Here is a 21,836-nt window from a genome sequence, read left to right as displayed (position 1 = left end):
AACACAAGATTCAGTGGGTAAGATTCAAACGATATATCACGCCCGATTTCCTTTCTAAAATGATCTCCGTTATCGCGCATATTGCGCCTATAGTAATCAGGTTTAGCTGTGTAAAGGGTTGGGTGCCTTGCTACTCCGGGGGTAGCGAGCTGAAATAATGATACATGGTCCCTGAGGGCAAAAACAGAACGGGTGTGGAAAGGGGTGAAAAGAATTGAATCCCGCCCAGTGTCTGACAGGACTGTATGCTCGGTGACAGTGTCCATGGCAGCGCCGCAAGCCGTCTCCCTAGGTCGCGGATGGAACGCAAATTAATGACGGGTCCCACCTGGGGGACCCCCTTACCTCCTCCCCGTAGCAGCGACGCAAACCAGGAGAGCAGTCTGCGACTTTGTGCCTAAGCCGGGACGTCTCCGGCGCACGTACCTGGGAAATGAGCTTCGGGAGTATGCGACACCGCTTGGGAGGAGATGGAGCTGCAGCGCTGAAGTGTCACCCTGACATACAGCGCTGACAGCGCAGAGAAGAAATCTTCTTAGAAAAACTTTTTCAGGGCTGCCCAGTGCAGCCCTCCTGTTAGGTGACCAGCTTCTGCAGGCACCAACTCGAAACTGAGCTCTCAATGCCTGGAGGCGAGGGTTATAGAGGAGACCCCAATGCATCCTGGGACAGGCTAAAGCTTTAGCCTGTTGGTGCCTCTGGATCAAGATCCACTCTACACCCCCAATGTTTTCCCTGTGGAAACCAATGTAACCTGCTGCAGAAACAATTTTCAACACACTGCAAATTTTGCTGTGCTCATAATCACGTGCATCTATTACCTTAAGAAAATTAATGATTGTGCAATTGTTGAAAGCGGGCTACTTTAGTCTAGGAGTTACTGTCTACACTTAGCATGCCCATGTACAAAGGTTCGACTCCCTGAAATAACAACGCTTGTAAAAAAATTATTATATTTCTTGTGTATCATCTGCTGCGACAGTGACGCTTCTATATTATGATCACTATAACGGAGGACAGGAAAAGGTCTCCTATAATAAGCTTAAGGTGACTGTGCGTCTTTAAACGCAATATACTGTTTTATAGAATATGATGGGCACACATGTTCACTCACAGTGACAAGTACAGTATCAGAACAGTTTTTGTTTTGTTTTTTTTGTAGAGGGGATTGTGTGCGATTTTTACCCTAGAACTATTTTCATTTGACGTTTTATTTTATTTTCAATCCCCCCCCAAACAACAACATTAGCAGCGGGGAGTGACAACACTTGCAGTGGGGTAGGCGCAGCACACACAGATTGTACAACACATAAAGACCCTTTTTTCGCCCCGACATTTTTTATTTTATTTTTAGGTTTTTGTTTTCAAACTTTATTTACAAGCAACAACAACACAAGCAGCGGGGAGTCACAACACATGGGTTTACATGTACAAAGTCACAGTGGGGTAGGTGCAGCACACACAGATTGTACAACACAAGAGAACTTTTTTTATTTTATTTTTTGTAAATACATTTTTAAAAACAAAACACCAGCAGCAGGGAGTGACCACGCTTGGGTTTACACGCTACGGGACTTGGGACTCTCCCATAACCCTAATGCTGATGGACCATTGCTTTAACACGTAAATTTACGTCTGTATACACTATTTTTATTAACGGATTTATTAAATTTTTGGGTCCAAACAGGGAATGAGTATTTTCTACGGCGTCCCTGAATCCCAGCGTTCATTAGTAAATCATGGTATCTAAGCGCGTGTGACCCCCGCACAATGACAGTCCAGTAAAGTACTGTGAATATTTATTGCAACTTCTACATTCAATTCATACTGTAGGCAAGCTACCCACTACCCTGGTTAACCGCCACCTCCACCTCCCCTGGGAGACTGCTCATTTCACAGACAGAGAGGCCAGCTTACAGTTAATAAATTGACAAAACAGTATGTAAATGAAGGGCTCATAATACAGTAGCCTTGGTTGGGAGAAGGGACTATAGTCCCGAGCAACGTATTTTTTCTTAATTGTAACTTTGCTTGCTAGACCCAGCCCCACGTACTGTATATTAGTGCTTATATGAAGTACTGTACAACAGATTTTGCGTTGCAGACACCTGGCCAGTTCGTAACGAAAACTGATCTTTTCCAGTGTTCATAATTCAATTGAATGTAAGGTTCTCAAATGTATGTTGAAAAAAAATATATAATAAAGTGAAAAGAAAAAATAATTGGCATTCGCTCATTCCGGGAATTAAACTCGGGACCAAGAGCATGGGGCCCGGTACACCTTACCACTAGGCCTAGCGGGTGACACAGATGCAAACCTATGTGTAAATATAAGCAGTAATCCCTTTTAATTGATTTTGCTTATGTGGTATTGTCTACAGGACTTGGACGCTCCTATAACACTAATGCCAACGGACCATTGCTTTAACACGCAAGTTTGCGTCTGTATACACTATTTTTATTTATGCGTGTGCGACGCCCGCACATCATACAGTATCATTCAGTAAATGGTAAAGCTTTATACTGTGCTGTACACTAAATGATTAGACTGTTTGTCAGGACTTGCTATTGTATTGTACTGTATACTACAGTATGGTATCCATCCGCTGCTGCTGTTGTTTTCAGCACTGCAGTTTTGATCAGTGGAGCAATCCCCACCCAGTGGTGAAACTGTATTGCATGCGGATTATATTCTTGCACTTTAGTACGCCTTCCTGCACCATACTATGGCAATCTGCGCTGACGTTATGCCGCGACCAGGACGTGTACATGGTGAAATTGTAGCAACAATGAGCGTGGCTACATCTGTATGCAGGTTTCACGAAAAAAAAACTTGCATTCGCAGACTCGCACCTAACTGAATTGACCCCTATATAGGTTTCTCTGGTCAGAGTGATATAGGCTAAAGCTTTGTTGTAGACAAGCACAGACTGAGAAATAAAGCAGCAGGACAGGAGTAAAGCAATGCAGGAGATAGCAACACAGCCCAGAGGGGAAGAGCATCAGGGCAGAGGAGGAGGATGGGGCAAGGCACAGAAAATAATAGAAAGGGCAAGGAAGCATAATGGCTGAGCAGCATAAAGAGATACATCAGACGATGAAGAACAAAACAAGAGCATCCAAGCACAGACATTTTACAGTGTGTTGGATTGTGTGTATACGTAGGTAGAGCATGTGTGAAGTGTGATTTTAGTTTACAGGAAAGAGACTGGTCAGATCTCAGGCTGGTAACACACAGTGACATGATGTGGGGGGGGAGAGCAGGAGTATAATAGGGGCTGATGTCTCCTGATGTATGAGATATACCAGAGTGTGTGAGGAGGATACTGGTCAGATCTCTGGGCTGGTAACACACAGTGACATGATGTGAGGGGGAGAGCAGGAGTATAATAGGGTCTGATGGCTCCTGATGTATGAGATACACCAGAGAGAGTGGGGAGGAGACTGGTCAGATATCTGGGCTGGTGAAACACAGTGACATAATGTGAGGAGGAGAGCAGGAAACTAATAGGGGCTGATGGCTCTTGACACCCCTAGTGGGCAGATACTTTGTCTTCATTAGTATATACTGACAGAAGAGGGTGTAAAATAAGAGTGTAGCGACTGAACAAGGGGAATATGTGACTCTGTTCTGTATTAAGTGTTTATTACTCACCTGTACTGATATCTGTAGGGATTTCCTCCTCCTGATCACTCCACACATACGTCTCTTCTTCTAACTTAATGTTAGTCAGATCTTCATGCTAATTGACCCATAAATAATAAAAATAAGAATTTACTTACCGATAATTCTATTTCTCGGAGTCCGTAGTGGATGCTGGGGTTCCTGAAAGGACCATGGGGAATAGCGGCTCCGCAGGAGACAGGGCACAAAAAGTAAAGCTTTAGGATCAGGTGGTGTGCACTGGCTCCTCCCCCTATGACCCTCCTCCAAGCCTCAGTTAGGATACTGTGCCCGGACGAGCGTACACAATAAGGAAGGATTTTGAATCCCGGGTAAGACTCATACCAGCCACACCAATCACACTGTACAACCTGTGATCTGAACCCAGTTAACAGTATGATAACAGCGGAGCCTCTGAAAAGATGGCTCACAACAATAATAACCCGATTTTTGTAACTATGTACAAGTATTGCAGATAATCCGCACTTGGGATGGGCGCCCAGCATCCACTACGGACTCCGAGAAATAGAATTATCGGTAAGTAAATTCTTATTTTCTCTATCGTCCTAGTGGATGCTGGGGTTCCTGAAAGGACCATGGGGATAATACCAAAGCTCCCAAACGGGCGGGAGAGTGCGGATGACTCTGCAGCACCGAATGAGAGAACTCCAGGTCCTCCTTAGCCAGGGTATCAAATTTGTAGGATTTTACCAACGTGTTTGCCCCTGACTAAATAGCCGCTCGGCAAAGTTGTAAAGCCGAGACCCCTCGGGCAGCCGCCCAAGATAAGCCCACCTTCCTTGTGGAATGGGCATTTACATATTTTGGCTGTGGCAGGCCTGCCACAGAATGTGCAAGCTGAATTGTATTACACATCCAACTAGCAATAGTCTGCTTAGAAGCAAGAGCACCCAGTTTGTTGGGTGCATACAGGATAACAGCAAGTCAGTTTTCCTGACTCCAGCCGTCCTGGAACCTATATTTACAGGGCCCTGACAACATCTAGCAACCTGGAGTCCTCCAAGTCCCTAGTAGGCGCAAGGCACCAAAATAAGCTGGTTCAGGTGAAACACTGACACCACCTTAGGGAGAGAACTGGGGACGAGTCCGCAGCTCTGCCCTGTCCAAATGGACAACCAGATATGGGCTTTTTTGAGAAAAAAACCACCAATTTGACACTCGCCTGGTCCAGGCCAGGGCCAAGAGCATGGTCACTTTTCATGTGAGATGCTTCAAATCCACAGATTTGACTGGTTTTAAACCAATGTGATTTGAGGAATCCCAGAACTACGTTGAGATCCCACAGTGCCACTGGAGGCACAAAAGGGGGTTGTATATGCAATACTCCCTTGACAAACTTCTGGACTTCAGGAACTGAAGCCACTTCTTTCTGGAAGAAAATCGACAGGGCCGAAATTTGAACCTTAATGGACCCCAATTTGAGGCCCATAGACACTCCTGTTTGCAGGAAATGCAGGAATCGACCGAGTTGAAATTTCTTCGTGGGGCCTTTCTGGCCTCACACCACGCAACATATTTTTGCCACATGTGGTGATAATGTTGTGCGGTCACCTCCTTTCTGGCTTTGACCAGGGTAGGAATGACCTCTTCCGGAATGCCTTTTTCCCTTAGGATCCGGCGTTCCACCGCCATGCCGTCAAACGCAGCTGCGGTAAGTCTTGGAACAGACATGGTACTTGCTGAAACAAGTCCCTTCTTAGCGGCAGAGGCCATAAGTCTTCTGTGAGCATCTCTTGAAGTTCCGGGTACCAAGTCCTTCTTGGCCAATCCGGAGCCATGAGTATAGTTCTTACTCCTCTACGTCTTATAAGTCTCAGTACCTTAGGTATGAGAAGCAGAGGATGGAACACATACACCGACTGGTACATCCATGGTGTTACCAGAACGTCCACAGCTATTGCCTGAGGGTCTCTTAACCTGGCGCAATACCTGTCCCGTTTTTTGTTCAGACGGGACGCCATTATGTCCACCTTTGGTATTTCCCAACGGTTTACAATCATGTGGAAAACTTCCCGATGAAGTTTCCATTCTGCCGGGTGGAGGTCGTGCCTGCTGAGGAAGTCTGCTTCCCAGTTTCCATTCCCGGAATGAAACACTGCTGACAGTGCTATCACATGATTTTCCGCCCAGCGAAAAGTCCTTGCAGTTTTTGCCATTGCCCTCCTGCTTCTTGTGCCGCCCTGTCTATTTACGTGGGCGACTGCCGTGATGTTTTTCCCACTGGATCAATACCGGCTGACCTTGAAGCAGAGGTCTTGCTAAGCTTAGAGTATTATAAATTTACCCTTAGCTCCAGTATATTTATGTGGAGAAAAGTCTCCAGACTTGATCACACTCCCTGGAAATTTTTTCCTTGTGTGACTGCTCCCCAGCCTCTCGGGCTGGCCTCCGTGGTCACCAGCATCCAATCCTGAATGCCGAATCTGCGGCCCTCTAGAAGATGAGCACTCTATAACCACCACAGGAGAGACACCCTTGTCCTTGGATATAGGGTTATCCGCTGATGCATCTGAAGATGCGATCCGGACCATTTGTCCAGCAGATCCCACTGAAAAATTCTTGCGTGAAATCTGCCGAATGGAATTGCTTCGTAGGAAGTCACCATCTTTACCAGGACCCTTGTGCAATGATGCACTGATTTTAGGAGGTTCCTGACTAGCTCGGATAACTCCCTGGCTTTCTCTTCCGGGAGAAAACACCTTTTTCTGGACTGTGTCCAGAATCATCCCTAGGCACAGCAGACTTGTCGTCGGGATCAGCTGCGATTTTGGAATATTTAGAATCCACCCGTGCTGTTGTAGCAGTATCCGAGATAGTGCTACTCCGACCTCCAACTGTTCCCTGGACTTTGCCCTTATCAGGAGATCGTCCAAGTAAGGGATAATTAAGACGCCTTTTCTTCGAAGAAGAATCATCATTTCGGCCATTACCTTGGTAAAGACCCGGGGTGCCGTGGGCAATCCAAACGGCAGCGTCTGAAACTGATAGTGACAGTTCTGTACCACGAACCTGAGGTACCCTTAGTGAGAAGGGCAAATTTTGGACATGGAGGTAAGCATCCCTGATGTCTCGGGACACTATATAGTCCCCTTCTTCCTGGTTCGTTATCACTGCTCTGAGTGACTCCATCTTGATTTGAACCTTTGTAAGTGTTCAAATTTTTTTAGATTTAGAATAGGTCTCACCTAGCCTTCTGGCTTCAGTACCACAATATAATGTGGAATAATACCCCTTTTCTTGTTGTAGGAGGGGTAATTTGATTATCACCTGCTGGAAATACAGCTTGTGAATTGTTTCCCATACTGCCTCCTTGTCGGAGGGAGACCTTGGTAAACCAGACTTCAGGAGCCTGCGAAGGGGAAACGTCTCGACATTCCAATCTGTACCCCTGGGATACTACATGTAGGATCCAGGGGTCCTGTACGGTCCCAGCGTCATGCTGAGAGCTTGGCAGAAGCGGTGGAACGCTTCTGTTCCTGGGAATGGGCTGCCTGCTGCAGTCTTCTTCCCTTTCCTCTATCCCTGGGCAGATATGACTCTTATAGGGACGAAAGGACTGAGACTGAAAAGACGGTGTCTTTTTCTGCAGAGATGTGACTTAGGGTAAAAACGGTGGATTTTCCAGCAGTTGCCGTGGCCACCAGGTCCGATGGACCGACCCCAAATAACTCCTCTTCCTTTATACGGCAATACACCTTTGTGCCGTTTGGAATCTGCATCACCTGACCACTGTCGTGTCCATAAACATCTTCTGGCAGATATGGACATCGCACTTACTCTTGATGCCAGAGTGCAAATATCCCTCTGTGCATCTCGCATATATAGAAAATGCATCCTTTAAATGCTCTATAGTCAATAAAATACTGTCCCTGTCAAGGGTATCAATATTTTTAGTCAGGGAATCCGACCAAGCCACCCCAGCTCTGCACATCCAGGCTGAGGCGATCGCTGGTCGCAGTATAACACCAGTATGTGTGTATATACTTTTTATGATATTTTCCAGCCTCCTGTCAGCTGGCTCCTTGAGGACGGCCCTATCTATAGACGGTACCGCCACTTGTTTTGATAAGCGTGTGAGCGCCTTATCCACCCTAAGGGGTGTTTCCCAACGCGCCCTAACTTCTGGCGGGAAAGGGTATACCGCCCATAATTTTCTATCGGGGGGAACCCACGCATCATCACACACTTCATTTAATTTATCTGATTCAGGAAAAACTACGGTAGTTTTTTCACATCCCACATAATACCCTCTTTTGTGGTACTTGTAGTATCAGAAATATGTAACACCTCCTTCATTGCCCTTAACGTGTGGCCCTAATAAGGAATACGTTTGTTTATTCACCGTCGACACTGGATTCAGTGTCCGTGTCTGTGTCTGTGTCGACCGACTAAAGTAAACGGGCGTTTTAAAACCCCTGACGGTGTTTCTGAGACGTCTGGACCGGTACTAATTGTTTGTCGGCCGTCTCATGTCGTCAACCGACCTTGCAGCGTGTTGACATTATCACGTAATTCCCTAAATAAGCCATCCATTCCGGTGTCGACTCCCTAGAGAGTGACATCACCATTACAGGCAATTGCTCCGCCTCCTCACCAACATCGTCCTCATACATGTCGACACACACGTACCGACACACAGCACACACACAGGGAATGCTCTGATAGAGGACAGGACCCACTAGCCCTTTGGAGAGACAGAGGGAGAGTTTGCCAGCACACACCAAAAACGCTATAATTATATAGGGACAACCTTATATAAGTGTTTTCCCTTATAGCATCTTTTATATATTTCTAAACGCCAAATTAGTGCCCCCCCTCTCTGTTTTAACCCTGTTTCTGTAGTGCAGTGCAGGGGAGAGCCTGGGAGCCTTCCCTCCAGCCTTTCTGTGAGGGAAAATGGCGCTGTGTGCTGAGGAGATAGGCCCCACCCCTTTTTCGGCGGGCTCGTCTCCCGCTCTTTAATGGATTCTGGCAGGGGTTAAATATCTCCATATAGCCCCCGGAGGCTATATGTGAGGTATTTTTAGCCAAAAAAGGTTTTCATTTGCCTCCCAGGGCGCCCCCCTCCCAGCGCCCTGCACCCTCAGTGACTGCCGTGTGAAGTGTGCTGAGAGGAAATGGCGCACAGCTGCAGTGCTGTGCGCTACCTTAAGAAGACTGAGGAGTCTTCTGCCGCCGATTCTGGACCTCTTCTCGTTTCAGCATCTGCAAGGGGGCCGGCGGCGAGGCTCCGGTGACCATCCAGGCTGTACCTGTGATCGTCCCTCTGGAGCTAATGTCCAGTAGCCAAAGAAGCCAATCCATCCTGCACGCAGGTGAGTTCACTTCTTCTCCCCTAAGTCCTTCGTTGCAGTGATCCTGTTGCCAGCAGGACTCACTGTAAAATAAAAAACCTAAGCTAAACTTTTCTAAGCAGCTCTTTAGGAGAGCCACCTAGATTGCACCCTTCTCGGCCGGGCACAAAAATCTAACTGAGGCTTGGAGGAGGGTCATAGGGGGAGGAGCCAGTGCACACCACCTGATCCTAAAGCTTTACTTTTTGTGCCCTGTCTCCTGCGGAGCCGCTATTCCCCATGGTCCTTTCAGGAACCCCAGCATCCACTAGGACGATAGAGAAATATAATTTTACTAATGTATGATTTCATCCACAGAGATTAAAAAGAATACCGGTGTATACACAGCTCCTCTACAGATCATAGCGTGAAAAGTCACTTTGGTTTTGGGGATCCCATTCACCTGATCCTCCTGTGGGGTCCTGTGATTCTCCTCTGTACAGTCCTGGGAATAAACAGGACGGGGACATCTCTCTGGGGTATCTCTGTTACTGGCTCCATCTGTAGGGGAGACAGTGACGGAGTACATGGCTTTTTTGAATTTGGAGATATTGTATAATCATTGTGATAAGATACAGTTTTAAGGTGTATTACTAGCTATTGCAGGTTGATGTATTTGGAGCAGTTGCCCTTGTTTCCTTTATACTGTAAATATAGGTTTTAAATATGCAGGGAGGGAAATTCTCCCAGTCATCTAAATCCCCCTAAGCCCAGACTTGTAATACATGTTGGGCTGCAGGAGGTCACAGGCAGACTTGGCAGCTGCATCACAGTGGATGGACCTGGACCCTTTCCATACTGCCTCTGGACACATTTACATCCCGAGACTCAAATCCACACAATCCCTGCACTGGACGGAGGGATGAAAAGGAGCTGTTCTGCGGACTCAAGTGGTTTCTTTATCTTCATGGTGGAGCAGTTGCAGTGGTTCTAGGACTCTTTGGATCCTACCAGGCTCATAGATAGCACCACCTTACAGCCTGCTGGCAGCTTACTTCTCTCAGAGGGGAATGCCAAGCAAAAGGTACGCAGTCAAAGTGTATGCACCATCAGTGGAAGAAGCGTACCAAGGAAACACAGAATTTTATTAGGAACATCTAGTCTGCCCTAGGGTTCATTTTTGGCAGCACCAATTAACCTATGAGTATATTTTTGGAGTGTAGGAGGAAACTGGAGGACCCAGAGGAAAGCCACGCAAGCAAAGGAAGAATTTGCAAACTCCACACAATTAGGGCCGTGGTGGGAATCGAACCCATAATCCCAATGCTGTGAGGCAGTAATGCTAACCATTACACCATCTGTACTGCCCAGGCAGACTAGTAAACTCGTCCCTACCATGTTGGTGGAGAGCACAGGCCAAGTGGCCAGAATCAGCAAGTCACAGGGACCAGCAGCGGTATCTCGCCTAGCATCAAGTCACCAGGTATCGCAGTAGTGAACTGGTCCGTGCTTATACTCCTTCAGAATCCCTAGGGTGAGTACTGCCTGACTAGGGGGCAGAGGGGCCTTAGTGTGGTTTATGAAGAGTTGCAGTCACAACTGTGTGTGATATTGTTTGTGTGTGGTTATGGTTTTACACATATGTTTAGGCTGTGTGTTATAAAGGTGCCTTTTGTACCCTCACTATTCTGACCTTGCTGTGTGATCCCTAAATGAAGAGGGGAACTGTGCGTGGGCTATAAGCCACAGTCTTTTTCAAGGTAGTAACTTGCAACATGCAAGAAGAAGGCACATACAAACCTGGCATCCTCACACAAATGACGGGTGTACATTTCTTTATGTACAATAACTCAGAATTTGATAAGGAAAGAAAAAATTAGCCCCTATGGTGCATGTACAAATTATAGAGAGATATGCAGCCATTTAAAACCTTAAAGTTGTCGTAATACAGCAATAAATATTATAGATCACCAAAACAAGTGTGCTCTTTACAGAAATGGATAAATGCCTACTAACAGTTATTTTTAGACATACCCAAAATTCCACCTCCCAAGTACATAGCCAGAGGGCACGGGCTGCTGAGATTGAAAAGGCCAATGTTCTAGCCTCCATGAGTAACATATCAATGCTGGCTTCCCTCAGATACTTGGAGGCATCACGGTTATGTTCCACATAAATTAGCAAATCTGATTTACACCTGTCAGATTACAGACCCCTCCACTGTTGGTCACCTCTCCACTGATTAAAGTCAAAGCAAATATAGGCCTAAAAAATGCCCTTGACATGAACTGAAATGGGATACCTGAAATCTGCAAGCAGACTTACGCCCCGGCCTATTGGAAAACTCCCCCAGATATGCAGAATAGGGGAACAATACAGTTTACATTTCAACAGCAAACTGTCCAGAATACCAGATTCCTCACTTTGCCTAAACTCTAAAGTCTGCCTGAAGCCACACAACATTAATTGTCCACGCCAAGCTTCCTGGTGGAATTAATGTGAGAACACAAGGAAACCTCAGGGTCACAGCATTCTAGTCTCCAACCTCTGGAGGAAAAAAAAAAATCTCCTCTAGAGCCTGGAGAAGCCCTAATTCTGTGGACTAGACATGGTAAAGGTTGTCAGAGTCCTCTGCAAGGAAGGGAATTAGGGCCTGAATATTACTTGCTATGGCCTGACTCCAAGCCAGCTCTTCTTGGGTTGCAAAAGCAGAACTTGAAAGGTTCTGTCAGCTGGTTTACCCTCCCCAAGTCTGCCAACAGTTGGGGCAGAGGAGACCTCCTACAGTAGATTGTGTATCTGCAGCTGTTATATCTTCACTCTGTTCTTCATCTCTGGAAAGGGGAGTATGTCCCCGGCCAAGCCTGGAGAAGGGTAAAGTGGCAAAAGTGTTTCTTTGCTACAGATGTAAATATAAATTGTCTTGTGTCTGTCTATGGTTGATGCCATGTGTGCGGCATGTGGTGCCGTTGGACCAGGGGCCCTGCTCAGCTTGGTAGGGTGAAAGGTAAGATCTATGAGCAATGCAATAGCCTTGGTTGGAGATTAGGCCCAGACTGGCACTGCCAAATCAGTGGTTACATGCTAGTGAACGTGGCCCCTGGTCCAACGGCACCACATGACGCACACATGGCATCAACCATAGACAGACACAAGACAATTCATATTTACATCTGTAGCAAAGAAACACTTTTGCCACTTTACCCTTCTCCAGGCTTGGACGAGGACATACTCCCCTTTCCAGAGATGAAGAACAGAGTGAAGATATAACAGCTGCAGATACACAATCTACTGTAGGAGGATGTGGAACTGTAAAAGACACAGACGACCTTGCACACCAGTAGGTCTCACTATTATTTCACTGCAGATGAGAGGGCAGATGGAGAGAAAATAAAACGTTGATGCTGCTGGTTGCTCACAAAGATGGCAGCTGTCTTTGTTCTGATAGACTTGCCTTACTGGGAAGCCACACCATGGAGGATGTGCCACAGGGAAGGAACACCCAGGTCACAGCACTAAAGATTTCAGTCATCCAATGGATGGTCCCCTTTGATATCCTATTACAACTGCTCAAGTGCCATGACAGGTAGTCCCCACCTGGACCACAGCCTTGGCACAGAGCATACTTAACCCACTCGTTTTGTGCAGAACCAGTGAAGTGCTGCAACATATTAGAGAGGCAGGTCTCACCATTGTCTCTGACAAATGACAGCTAGGAATAGGCGAGCTTCTATACCTTGGTTGGAGGAGACATTTGTCCAGAGCCAAAGACAAGGCTATTCTGTCATGGTCTGGATGCTTCAACCAAAAGCAAGTACGAGCCTAAGGATGGTGGGTACTACATGAAATTTGCACCTCAGTATAATACCAGGGTAAGCACAAATGGTGTAATGGTTAGCATTACTGCCTCACAGCACTGAGGTCATTGGTTCGATTCCCACAATAGCCCTGTGTGGAGTTTGTATATTCTCCATGTACTTGCGTTGGGTTCCTCTAGGTACTCTGGTTTTCTTTCACACTCCATCAAGTACTGATCGTTTAATTGGCTCCCCACAAAAAGAACCCTGGTGTGAATGCGAGTACATGCGGTAGGGAACATAGGGGTCTACTCAGACCTGGATGTAGCCATGCGTTCGCATGCAGCGGCCACATCCAATGGGTGACTGACAGCAGCGGCCATTGGGAGGGCGTCGTTGTGGCATTTTGTGGGCACAGTACAGACAACGCAGGCGTGTCCGGACTGTTTTCGGGGAGCCTGCGTGATGGCCGTGCAGCAGCTCAGAGAAAAAAAATATGGCGCCAGGCCACCTGCCAGTGCAGCTAGGCCATGCAGGCAGGGGTCAACCTCTAATCAATGCGTTTGCAACATTCTGGGGGCCCCAAAACATGTGAATAGATGGACACAGGAAGCAAGATCTGCGTCCATCTCTGACTAACCGCCATAGATTGTTGCCTTCACTGGGGCAGGGACTGATGTGAATGGCTAAATATTCTCTTTAAAGCACTGCAGAATATGTGTGCGCTATATAAATAACTAATAAAACGAAAATACTATTGCTAAAAGCCTGACTAACTTGTTAGTAAAAAGACATGCCATGGAGATGACATGGTCCTGAGCAGGATGTCTCCCGGATGAAGTGCTCTGATCCTGACTTATGATGAGAGTTCATAGAATAACCCTTTGCTGCATTATAGAAGGATGTACAAGAGCCTGGAAGATAGGCATCCTTTGTTCTACAACCACTGAATCCAGATTTCCTAAACAGATATTCTCCAAATGGTTCCGGCTGCAATCTGAGCAGTTAGGAAAGCCCCAGCGGCCACCCTCCAGCTGGCAGAAATCCCAATCTAATGGGGAATTGATGTTTTGGACCAAACCAGCCAATGTGGAAAATGGATCAGTCTTAAAAGATGGAGCCCAGCTGTCCAGTCCCTGTTCTGCAGTCTACTTCGGTCAGGCTGAAAAGGGGTTACCGTTCCCGTTAGCCTGCTTTGGGATTGTATCGGAACTTGAATATGGCAGCATCTGCGGCTCTTGTTACTCTCTGCACCTGCCAAATGCAGGAGGAAATTGAGTTTGGACCATATGCAGCTGGCATAGAAATGGTAATTACAGCCTCCAATGCAGCAGTGATTGCCCTATATTATAATAGATAAAATATATCTATTTTTGATATCAAATAAAGCAACAGTTATATCTTTCCAGTTGCTCTGCCTACAGCTTTCCGAACTCATGGAGGTACTATATAAGTCTGCCTTAGGCACATCAGGTAGCCAGAGCTACACAGAAGTCGGTATCTCCTCACACCTTCAAAAGAGCCGAAACATCACCTTAAAGTGTTAATTAAATGCTCAGGCTTTCTTAGTAGATAATAAATAAAGGTATCCTCCTACGAGTCCTATGAACATCAGACAAAATCTATTGGTTAGGCAGAATATGAAGGGGAGGATGTGGGGGTTTGCTACCATACCAGCTAGTCTGCCCGTTTTTTTACCTCAAACCTTATTTGATCCTTATTTCTTTTAAGGATATCCTTAGGTCTATCCCATGTATGTTTAAATTGCTCTACTGTCTTAGCCTCTACCACCTCTGATGGGAGGCTATTCCACTTGTCCACTACCCTTTCTGTGAAGTACTTTTTCTTAAAATTTCCCCTGAACCTACCTACCTCCCACCAGTCTCAGTGAATGTCCTTGTATCCTATTGCTTCTCTTCATTTGAAGAATGTTTCCCTCCTGGACTTGGTTAACCCTGATATATTTGAATTTTTTTTATTATGTCCCCCCCTTACCCTTCTTTGCTCCAAACTATACATAAGAAGTTTTATGATAGACTTACCATGGTTAACACTCTTTCTGCGAGGTACATTGGGTTCCACAGGGAAACATCGGGGGTCGAGAGTGGATCTTGATCCAGAGGCACCAACAGGCTAAAGCTTTAGGCTATCCCAGGATGCATTGGGGCCTGCTCTAACACCCTGCCTCCAGGCACTGTGAGCTCAGTTTCGTTAACCGGACGAATGCAGGAGCAGGCCAGAGAGAAGGCAGATGTTAGTCACATAGAACCACATTCTCACGACAGTCGAAGGGACCAGCTGCTGAAGCTAGGTGCGTCAGGGTGGAACCCAATGTTCCTCGCAGAAAGAGTGTTAACCATGGTAAGTCTACCATAACACTCCTTTTCTGTAGCAGGGTACATTTTGTTCCACAGGGAAACATCGGTGATGTCCTAAAGAAGTTCCTCAAGGGAGGGAATGCACCTTAGCGGATATGAGAATCCAGCATCCAAAGGAAGCATCCTGGGAGGCTATAGTATGAAAGGCATAGAATCTAAGAAGCGTGTTCACTGAGGACTACGTAGCCACCTTGTACAACTGTTCTGCGGACGCGCCATGGTGGGCCACCTAAGAATGTCCAACAGACCGAGTAGAATAGACATTAATAGCAGCAGGACCTGGGAGACAGGACAAAGCACCGAAGTCCCACATCCTTCTTGCAGAGGCAATAGCCAGCAAGAACAGGACCTTGGCCATGAGCCATTTAAGGTCCACCGTCTCAAGAGGTTCAAATGGAGCCTCTTGCAGGGCATTCTGTAAAACAGTCAGATCGCATGGAGCCGCAGGAGGGACATAAGGAGGCTGAATCCGAAGGACACCCTGAATGAAAGTATGAACGTCAGGTATAGACGCAATTTATCTCTGAAACCATACCGATAAGGCAGATATATGAACCTTGAGGGAGGCCAGACGAAGATCTAAGTCAAGGCCTCGTTGCAGAAAAGCCAGAATTCTGGAAGTTCTGAAACTAGAGACATCATATTTCTTATCAGCACACCAGGTGAAGTAAGAATTCCAAACCCTGTAATAAATCCGGGCAGAGGCTGGTTTGCGGGCTTTTAACATAGTCTGAATAACCACCTCAGAAAAACCTTTGGCCCTCAGGTGTGATGCTTCAAGAGCCACGCCGTCAAAGCCGGTCTGGGTAGACACAAGGGCCCTGTACGAGGAGGTCTGGCCACTGAAGTAGAAGGGTACGCCCTGTCGACAGACCCTGCAGGTCTGTGAACCAATGCCTTCTGGGCCATTCTGGAGCGACTATCAGTAGCAATGCTCCTTGTTTAAACTTCCGTAGGGAACACGTAGGGCAGTCGAAAGTTCCATGGAATTGCCAGTGCTTCCATGAATGCTGCCCGAGGATCCCTGGTCCTTGATCTGAAGTCTGAAACCCTTGTGATTGTGTCGAGACGCCATCAGGTCTACACCTGCCCACTAGGAGTTGAAAGAATTCCGGAAGAAGACTCCACTCATCGGCGTGTACATCCTGACGACTGAGGAAGTCCGCTTCTCAGTTCAGGACACCCAGAATGAACACTGCTGGTATAGCTGGCAGATGGCGTTCTGCCCAACAAAGAATTGTTAATGCTTCCATCATTGCATTGCGGCTTCAAGTGCCGCCTTGATGGTTTATGTAAGCCACCGCGGTGGTGTTGTATGACTGTACTTGGAACAGGCCTGTTCTGTACCAGAGGCTGGGCGAGAGATAGCGCACTTAACACTGCCCTCAGCTCCAGAATGTTTATTGGGAGGAGTGACTTCTCCTTGGTCCAGCGACCCTGAAAACAGTGTTGCTCCAACACCACACCCCATCCCCTCAGACTGGTGTCTGTAGTCAGCAGGACCCAGTTGGGGATCCAGAAGGGACGGTCCCTGCTTAACTGCTGGTCCTGGAGCCACCAGGTCAGCGACAGATGAACCTCCGGAGTCAAAGTGATCATGTGAGACCTGACCCGCTGAGGTAGGCTGTCCCTCTTGGAAAGGATTAACTTCTGAAGAGGGCAGGAATGAAATTGAGCACACTCTACCATGTCGAATGCAGACACCATCAGGCCAAGTACTTGCTTCACAGAGTGTATCGACACTCTGGGGCGACAAAGGAAGCATCTTATCCGGTCCTGAAGTTTCAGGACTTTCTCTGGAGACAGAAACAGCCGCTGACTGTGCCCCCAGGTGCACTATGTTCTGAGCTGGGACCAGCGAGGACTTCTTCCAATTAGTGACCACCCGTGGGCTTGTAGGAAGTTTACCATCAATTGTAGATGACTGAGGAGGACATCGTGGGAATTTGCCAGAATCAGCAGGTCGTCCAGATACGGCAGGATTCTGACACCCTGGTGACGAAGATGAGCAGTCATCACGGCCATGATCCGAGGAGCCGTAGCCAGTCCAAATGGCAAAGACTGGAATTGCTAATGGAGGTTGCCAATAGCAAACCACAGAAACTGCTGATGCGATATGGAAATGGGTATATGCAGGTATGCATCCTGTATATCCAGGGATCTTTAACGGGTCTGAAGGGAGAACCATGGAGAAAAACTGGCGAGGGGGACATCTCTTGAAAGAGACTGAGTACCCGTGAGAGACAACTTCCCGCACCCATGCATCTTAAGTGGTCTTTAACCAGACCTGGGTGAACTGTTGCAGTCGGTCCCCCACCCTGGGGTCCCCCTGCATGAGGCCCGCCCCATCATGCAGCAGAATTGTCTTGTTTAGAAGCAGGCTGATGGGCCGCCCAGGATTGTTTAGTCTTGGGCTTGGTGGTTTTCGGGAGCACGAGATTGTCTTGGATATGCCGGACCTTTGGCTTCCCCCTGGGGCCGAAAGGAACGAAAGGTGGTACCTTTTACCTTCTGTGCAGAAGGATTAGTATTGGGAAGAAAAGCAGTCTTAGCAGCCGCCAATTCAGACACTATTTTGTTCAGGTCTCCCCCAAACAAAATGTCACCAGTGAAGGGGAGTACCTCCAAATTCTTTTTGTAGTCTAGGCCTACATTCCATGACCTCAACCACAGAAAACGGCGAGCCAGGACAGACATAGTCGACGCCTTGGCTGCCAACATACCCGCCTCAGAGGACGCCTCCTGAATAGAATAGGCAGCGATGATAATGTGAGACAGGTATGGTCTGGGAGTGTCAGAGATATCCTCGGGCAGCTCCCATGCTTCAACGCCTTTTGCAGCCCAGGAGGCAGCAATAGTTGGCCTATGCATAGCTCCTGTAAGAGTAAATAGCTTTCAGGCATCCCTCCACACGCTTATCTGTCGGTTATTTTAGTGAAGTGACAGTGGTGACAGGCAGAGTGGACGACACCACGAGACGGGTGATGTGAGAATCCAGCGGCGGTGGATTTCACTTGGTACATAACTCTGCAGGGAGAGGATAGCAAGCCAACGCCTGCTTAGACAGAGGGAATTTCTTCCCTGGATTAGACCAGGGTTCCCTCCTGATGTCCACTAAGTGGTCAGAATGGGGTAATAGATTTTTAACCACTTTCTGCCGTTTAAACATGTCAGTTTTCTTAGCCACAGTAGTGGGATCCTCATCATCGGAGATTTGTAGGATTTGCTTAATAGCAACCACTGCAAGGGAAAATCCTCGTCCGCAACACCTGACTCAGTCTCTGACAGAACCGTATGCTCCGCCTCCTCTTCAGATAAAACATCAGATAGGTATGTGGATTGTGAAGATGAAGCTGCCCACTTAGATGACCCAGAGACACGGTAGTGACCTGGGGTGGATTTCTGTCTAACCAAGGACTGATTTAATTGCGGCAGCTGGTAAAAATTTTTCCACCCAAGGCGGATTAACCATAGGGACAATTTGTGGTGGTAGTGGCACAGGTGGTCCCATAGGGGGTATAAGGCGTTCCACCAGAGTACCCAGTAGAGTACTGAACGCAGCACAGGGTGGCTCCTGAGTAGGCACTGGAGCTGCGGACTGACTGGGAGGTGTACGACATATAGTACATAGACCAAACTTCCCCCGCCTTGGAGCATGCTCTATAAGCAGCAGGAGCGTCCAATGATTTACTGCCCTTTCTGTTAGACATTGTGTATAAATGCAACAACAGAGCGACTAAGGGGTCCATTTACTAAGCCTTGGATGGAGATAAAGTTGCTGGGGATAAAGCACCAGCCAATCGGCTCCTAACTGCCATGCCACAGGCTGTGTTTGAAAAATGAAAGTTAGGAGCCGATTGGCTGGTACTTTATCTCCAGCGACTTTATCGCCATCCAAGGCTTAGTAAATAGACTCCTAAGTACGATAAAGCCAAAGTACAATACCTGTGAATAAAGCCGATATTATGAGATTCAGTACACAGTAAATTATACTGTGTCGCACTATATTAGCGGACCCAGACACACCTAGGGAACAGAATATAGTGACAGTTATATCTGGGAAACACTGAAAGTGAAACCACACAACAGATACAGGCACACACAGTCAATGCAGAAATGATTATCACAATAAAGCTGCACTGGACTAGTATGTATATGACGATGGGTCCATCCTTTAGCCATCCACATACAGGAAAGATCACTATTAAATATCATCTCCATTGTCGATTAGACTTTGTTATATACATTTTGAAGTGCCCATGTGGACTAGGCTGCGTGGGTCTGACTACACCAGTGTTCCATGATCGAATGGCGAACCACAGGTCATCGACCCATACAACGTTACTAACAGGAAAAACGGATAAACCAGTTGCTCGCCACCAGGTCACCAACCTAAAATGTAAACTCATCTACTGGATTCCTCCCCGACAGACAGGAGGAGATAGAACCCTGGCCCTCAAACAGCGAGAAAGCTTCTCGATCCACTACCTGGACACAGCGGCCCCCAGTGGGTTGAATGAAGCCAACTCATTGAATATATTTTTATAGGGTTTTGAGCCCTTATAGCTTAGTAACAGACACTACAGTAACCCGGTCAGTTACATTAGCAGTGTTACCCAGCATCCCGACACAGTTTAGGTTATATGAACGCTGTCTGATTTAATGTCTATCTGAAATTTCCCACGCATATATTGTGTTTATTATGTGTAGTATGTCTATTATTCGTCTTGTTTGTGGTTGTTATCATGTCTTAATGTTTTGGTTTACCACATCCCACTATACTGCCCCCAAGGCCTCTAGCGATCAGATTTTGTCATTATATAATCCATACTGGATTTCTTAGATTTAATAATCAGTTATATGCACTATTAGAGTGTAGGGATGTACAAGAGACTGATGTCGTCAGTAGTATGAGATGAACCTTAAATGGAACCTATGCTCATCCTGTAGATTGGAACGATTTGATCCTCCCTGACCCGGATAGCCAGCTATCTCTCCCCTTTGTTGTGTTTAGTGAAGCACTAAGTGAGGCACGCATATGCAGTGGTTTCTGGCTGGGAGGAACACACAGATTTCCTGTAGTTCCAGTCAGTTTGGGATTACTGTGCAGCTGGTGCCGTGGCACGCATGTAGTGTCACTTCCGGCCGGATGGAACGCACAGACTTCTGGTCCAGCGGCCGAGTCAGACACTAGAGGTGTTTCTCACTGCCTTGAGGGAGTTGAGGCATCCTAGTATAGCGGTGCAAGTGGCGCTGATCCCCTTGTCTTTGAGCCTTGTTGTATAGCAAGTATCTATGACTAGGATGTCCTATTATTTATATTTTATACATTGATTGGTTTACAGATTATGTGCTCATAATACTGAAGTATTGGTAGCTGCATTGGATTCCTGATATGGAGATGACCAGGTATTGTTTGGGTGCTGGCTATAACTTCCCTGTTGACATTGGTGATTTAATGAGATCTGTTACATATTACTTACATTATCTCTATAAAAAAATGTTTGGACCTGTAGTGTTATACATTCTGAGGCTGCATTGTTTGGCTCCTAATAAGGAGACTGATCTTGAGAAGGTCGCCTAGCGAGATGAGCTACAGGTATTGAGCTGTTCATGTTCCATGTTGGTATGATCCATGTAGTGTCCTTGTAGCACACAGCACTTTGATATTTGGGTGGTGGTTATCTTTCTTTGTAAATAGATGTATGGCTCGCTAAGGGGCCTGGGAGGCAATAGTCGTGATTGTATATTCTGTCTTACAGATGTATCCCAGATGTATTGTACACCCAAGTAACTGTTGAACCTCCTAAATATGATGAAAAAGGTTCATGATCGAACCGAAACGTCGACTGCTAAGGCATTCTGTGACCCGAATAAACCCTTTGATTGAACGTCTTGAAGAGACATTATTTAAAGCGAGAGTGCACCCTCCACCAAGTGGAAGTTGCGATTTATATCTAGATAGACAGACGGACATCACGGTCAGTAACCAGAGGATATATCAGAATACTCGTACAATAAATTCAGTACACTGTACTAGGTACACTCTTTCTCAACTAACACGGTCTGTATAAGGACATGTAGGATACTTAAAAGTTAGTAAAGGCTCAGCGCTGTATATAGGCGGCTTTACAAGGGAGACCTTGTCCTGCAGTCCCAGAGACCAGCCGCAGCTATGCTCATAAGATTAGGCGCCCAGCGTCTCAGTCAGGGAGTGAGGGAGAGTGTTAGGCAGCTCCAGGGTGGGAAACTCTGCAGTAGACGGCACCCTGGCCCAAGCGCCAACTCCCTTATGCTGGACTTTCACCACGGGTACTAAGAGTCTTATTAAATGGGGTGTTAGTACACCCGACCTGTACTCAGATGCCCCGGTGGTCTAGTGGGGTCCGTGCTCTGTGACAGTGTCCACGGCAGCGCCGCGACCCGTCTCCCTAGGTTACAGACGAAACACGATTTAATGGCGGGTCCCGCCTGGGGGACCCTCTTACCTCCTCTCCTTAGCAGCCATGCGAAACAGGAGAGCAGTCTGCGACTGTGTGCCTAAGCCGGGACGTCTCCGTCGCAAGTACCCGGCAACAGGCAGCGGGAGGGGTCTGGTACTCCGGGTCGACAACAAAAAGGTCGACACACCTTAGGTCGCCATGGACAAAAGGTCGACAGGAACAAGGTCGACATGGAAAAAGGTCGACATGAGTTTTTAATG

General features: G+C 47.0%; 1 protein-coding gene across 2 annotated transcripts in view; it reads right to left on the bottom strand.

Annotated features, from left to right (window-relative positions):
* LOC135054798 (zinc finger protein OZF-like) overlaps nucleotides 1-21,836 on the bottom strand; it is a 96,244-nt gene that overhangs the window by 41,052 nt on the left and 33,356 nt on the right. Inside the window, exons 5-6 of one of the 2 annotated variants that reach the window (XM_063958135.1) lie at nucleotides 9,422-9,519; nucleotides 3,656-3,743 (exon numbers count right to left, since the gene is read on the bottom strand). The exons of the other annotated variant lie outside the window; for it this stretch is intronic. Coding sequence (XP_063814205.1) covers nucleotides 3,656-3,743; nucleotides 9,422-9,519 — 186 coding nt within the window. The remainder of the gene's footprint in view (nucleotides 1-3,655; nucleotides 3,744-9,421; nucleotides 9,520-21,836) is intronic. 2 annotated transcript variants of the gene reach the window in all.

Source organism: Pseudophryne corroboree, chromosome 3, assembly GCF_028390025.1.
Source record: "Pseudophryne corroboree isolate aPseCor3 chromosome 3, aPseCor3.hap2, whole genome shotgun sequence".
Classification (NCBI taxonomy): Eukaryota; Metazoa; Chordata; class Amphibia; order Anura; family Myobatrachidae; genus Pseudophryne; species Pseudophryne corroboree.
The sequence above is the reverse complement of the archived record's forward strand: the minus strand, read 5'-3'. Positions and strand labels throughout refer to the sequence as shown.